Source organism: Cnephaeus nilssonii (assembly GCF_951640355.1).
Source record: "Cnephaeus nilssonii genome assembly, chromosome: 9".
Classification (NCBI taxonomy): Eukaryota; Metazoa; Chordata; class Mammalia; order Chiroptera; family Vespertilionidae; genus Cnephaeus; species Cnephaeus nilssonii.
This window is the reverse complement of record NC_137080.1, coordinates 26,347,391-26,350,738: the sequence shown is the minus strand read 5'-3', so window position 1 is coordinate 26,350,738 and position 3,348 is coordinate 26,347,391. Positions and strand designations below refer to the sequence as shown.

The following is a 3,348-nucleotide window of genomic DNA, read 5'->3' as shown; positions in this document are numbered from 1 at the left end:
GGCGATACCTGCGGGCTAGGAGTCCAAGGAGGAATTTTCTCCCTGTATCCGGCGTGACAGGGCCGTCCCCACATTTGCGGGTAGGGAGGAAACCAGTCTGGGGGGGACAACGGGGCAGCACCCCGGCCCGCTGCAGCCTCTGTGCACGTGCCTCTGGCCGTGGGGGGACGCAGCTCCACGACCCGGTCCGGCGTGCCCGGAGTTCCAGAATCCGCTTTTTTTTGCCTCCCGGCCGGGAGGCCCTCGCTCCGCCCTTCCTGAGATCCTTATATTAACTGTGGCCAAAGCCCTAAGAAACACAGCTCATTGTTGGCAGTTGCCGGGCAGTCTTGCTGAGCTGGGAGGGCAGCGGAGGGGAAATAAAGGAGAGCGGCTCTCCGGTCCTACCCCTGCGGCCGCTGCAAGACCTCAGCGCCGACAACGCGACAGCTAGCGCCCTGCACGCCAGGAAGGCCCCCTCTATGTGCTGCTGAGCCGGTCCTGGACCCGACGATCCCGCCCTCGGTCTTCGGAGCAGAAATCGCTAAGACGGAAGGTAAGCTCGCCCGCCCGGCGAAGCTGGCCGGGGCTCCTGCCAGCCCAGTCCTCCGAGGGCTGGGTTTGCCCGGAGGAAGAGCGTGAGGCGGAGCTGGGGAATAACAACAGGATGTGCAACCACAGGATGAGGAGGGCTGATTTAAAGCCTGAAGTTCGCGGCAGGGCTACGGGGCACTTCCTTTATTAGGCGACTTAGGAGAGCGGAGGGGGGTGTGGGCTCCGGTCCTCCCGCCCGATCGCCGGGGAAGGGGCTGTTTGTGCAGCGCCCGGCTCTGTGGTGGGTGGCAGGTCCGCCGTGTTGGCGAGTCCTGGTGCGCTAGCTCCTAGGGGGATCCTGGGGATGGGGATTCGCAGCCGACGTGCGCCCGGGGGTCTTGGGGCGGCGGGGGGGCAGTGGCAAGAAAAAAGTGGGGTGCGCTCCGGTGGGCGACACGTGTGGCGCGGGTCTTACCGTCTGCCCTTTTCCCTTGCAGGACTGGAAATGGCAGACCATATGATGGCCATGAACCACGGGCGCTTCCCCGACGGTACCAACGGGCTGCACCACCACCCTGCCCACCGCATGGGCATGGGGCAGTTCCCGAGCCCCCATCACCACCAGCAGCAGCAGCAGCCCCAACACGCCTTCAACGCCCTCATGGGCGAGCACCTACACTACGGCGCGGGCAGCATGAATACCACGAGCGGCATCAGGCACGCCATGGGGCCGGGGACTGTGAACGGCGGGCACCCCCCGAGCGCGCTGGCCCCCGCGGCGAGGTTTAACAACTCCCAGTTCATGGGCCCCCCGGTGGCCAGCCAGGGAGGCTCCCTGCCGGCCAGCATGCAGCTGCAGAAGCTCAACAACCAGTATTTCAACCATCACCCCTACCCCCACAACCACTACATGCCGGATTTGCACTCTGCTGCGGGCCACCAGATGAACGGGACAAACCAGCACTTCCGAGATTGCAACCCCAAACACAGCGGCGGCAGCACCACCCCCGGCTCGGGTGGCAGCAGCACCCCTGGCGGCTCCAGCGGCACCTCGGGCGGCGGCGCGGGCAGCAGCAATAGCGGCGGCGGCAGCGGCGGCGGCAGCAGCAACATGCCCGCCTCTGTGGCCCACGTCCCTGCTGCAATGCTGCCGCCCAATGTCATAGACACTGATTTCATCGACGAGGAAGTGCTCATGTCCTTAGTGATAGAAATGGGCTTGGACCGCATCAAGGAGCTGCCTGAACTCTGGCTGGGGCAAAATGAGTTTGACTTCATGACGGACTTCGTGTGCAAACAGCAGCCCAGTAGAGTCAGCTGTTGACGCGATCGAAACCCAGCGAAAGAAATCCAACCCTCCAGCTTCTTCGGTGTGAATTAAAAACATTCCCTTAGACACAGTATCTCACTTTTCAAATCCTGAAAGGTTTGAGAACTTGGAAACAAAGTAAACTATAAACTTGTACAAATTGGTTTAAAAAAAATTGCTGCCACTTTTTTTTTCCCCCCCTGTTTTTGTTTCGTTTTTGTAGCCTTGACATTCACCTCCCTTATGTAGTTGAAATATCTAGCTAACTTGGTCTTTTTTTTGTTGTTGTTTGTTTTTACTCCTTGTTTCCTCACTTTCTCCAGTGCTCAACTGTTAGATATTAATCTTGGCAAACTGCTTAATCTTGTGGATTTTGTAGATGGTTTCAAATGACTGAACTGCATTCAAATTTATGAGTGGAAGGAAAAATTGCATTAGTTGGTTGCATGAACTTTGAAGGGCAGATGCACAAACTCTGCCATCTCGCTTCATTTTTTTTAACTATGCATTTGAGTACAGACTAATTTTTAAAATATGCTAAACTGGAAGATTAAACAGATGTGGGCCAAGCCGTTCTGGATCAGGAAAAGTCATACTGTTCACTTTCAAGTTGGCTGCCCCCCCTCCCCCATATGTACAGACAATAATAGGGTGTGTGGAATGTCGTCAGTGGCAAACATTTCACAGATTTTTATTTTGTTTCTGTCTTCAACATTTTTGACACTGTGCTAATAGTTATATTCAGTACATGAAAAGATACTACTGTGTTGAAAGCTTTTTAGGAAATTTTGACAGTATTTTTGTACAAAACATTTTTTTGAAAAAATACTTGTTAATTTATTCTATTTTAATTTGCCAATGTCAATAAAAAGTTAAGAAATACTTGTTTTCTAGAAGTCATTTGGGGGTTGGTTGTTCCCTTTGGTGGATTTCCTTTTTTTTCCTCTGTAAGTTGAACACTTTATTGATGAGAGTAAGCCTTCCAAAGGGTAAATTACTGGACACTAAAACAGGTCATGATGAGCTTAAGCGGGGAGCAGGATTTAACATAATTGGCATAATGCTTAGTTGTTATCATTGGAACATGTCTCTTGGTGTGGTTTAATCAAAAGCTACAAAGTTGTCAAAGCTTTTCTTCCCCTTAATTGCCATCAAATTCAAGTAGACTCTAGAGTTAGAAAGGTTTATTATACTAAACATTATAGATATTTTTTTCATAGTATGGAAGAGGGAAAATTAAGTGTTTCTGGCTATACCTTGATTCAACTACTTCAAAGGAGGTAGAAGGGAGTAATATTCTGGGAGATGGATGAGGATGGCATTATATAGAAATCTTTATCTCTAGTGATGAATCTTATTTCTCAGCAAAAGTACTAAGGACAGGCACGCACACTGCTAGCTGAATATCTGAAATAGCTTCTGACTGGCTTATAGTTCTAAAAGGAAGAGGGAGCAGAATTATACCTTGAGGCTTTCTATTTGTTCTCCTGTAATATTTAAAATTTACTCAGAGAGGTTGAGTCAAA

The 3,348-nt window shown here is 51.4% G+C and overlaps 1 protein-coding gene across 1 annotated transcript; it reads left to right on the top strand.

Annotated features, from left to right (window-relative positions):
- Nucleotides 1-287: 287 nt before the first annotated feature.
- CITED2 (Cbp/p300 interacting transactivator with Glu/Asp rich carboxy-terminal domain 2) lies at nucleotides 288-2,704 on the top strand. Its single transcript, XM_079781600.1, has 2 exons — nucleotides 288-535; nucleotides 1,011-2,704. The coding sequence occupies exon 2, from the start codon at nucleotides 1,019-1,021 to the stop codon at nucleotides 1,835-1,837; it is 819 nt and encodes a 272-aa protein (XP_079637726.1). The 5' UTR covers nucleotides 288-535; nucleotides 1,011-1,018; the 3' UTR covers nucleotides 1,838-2,704.
- The last annotated feature ends 644 nt before the right edge of the window (nucleotides 2,705-3,348 follow it).

Coding starts and splice junctions, on each gene's coding strand:
- CITED2 (XM_079781600.1), top strand. CDS start 1,019: ATGGCAGACCATATGATGGCCATGAACCACGGGCGCTTCCCCGACGGT.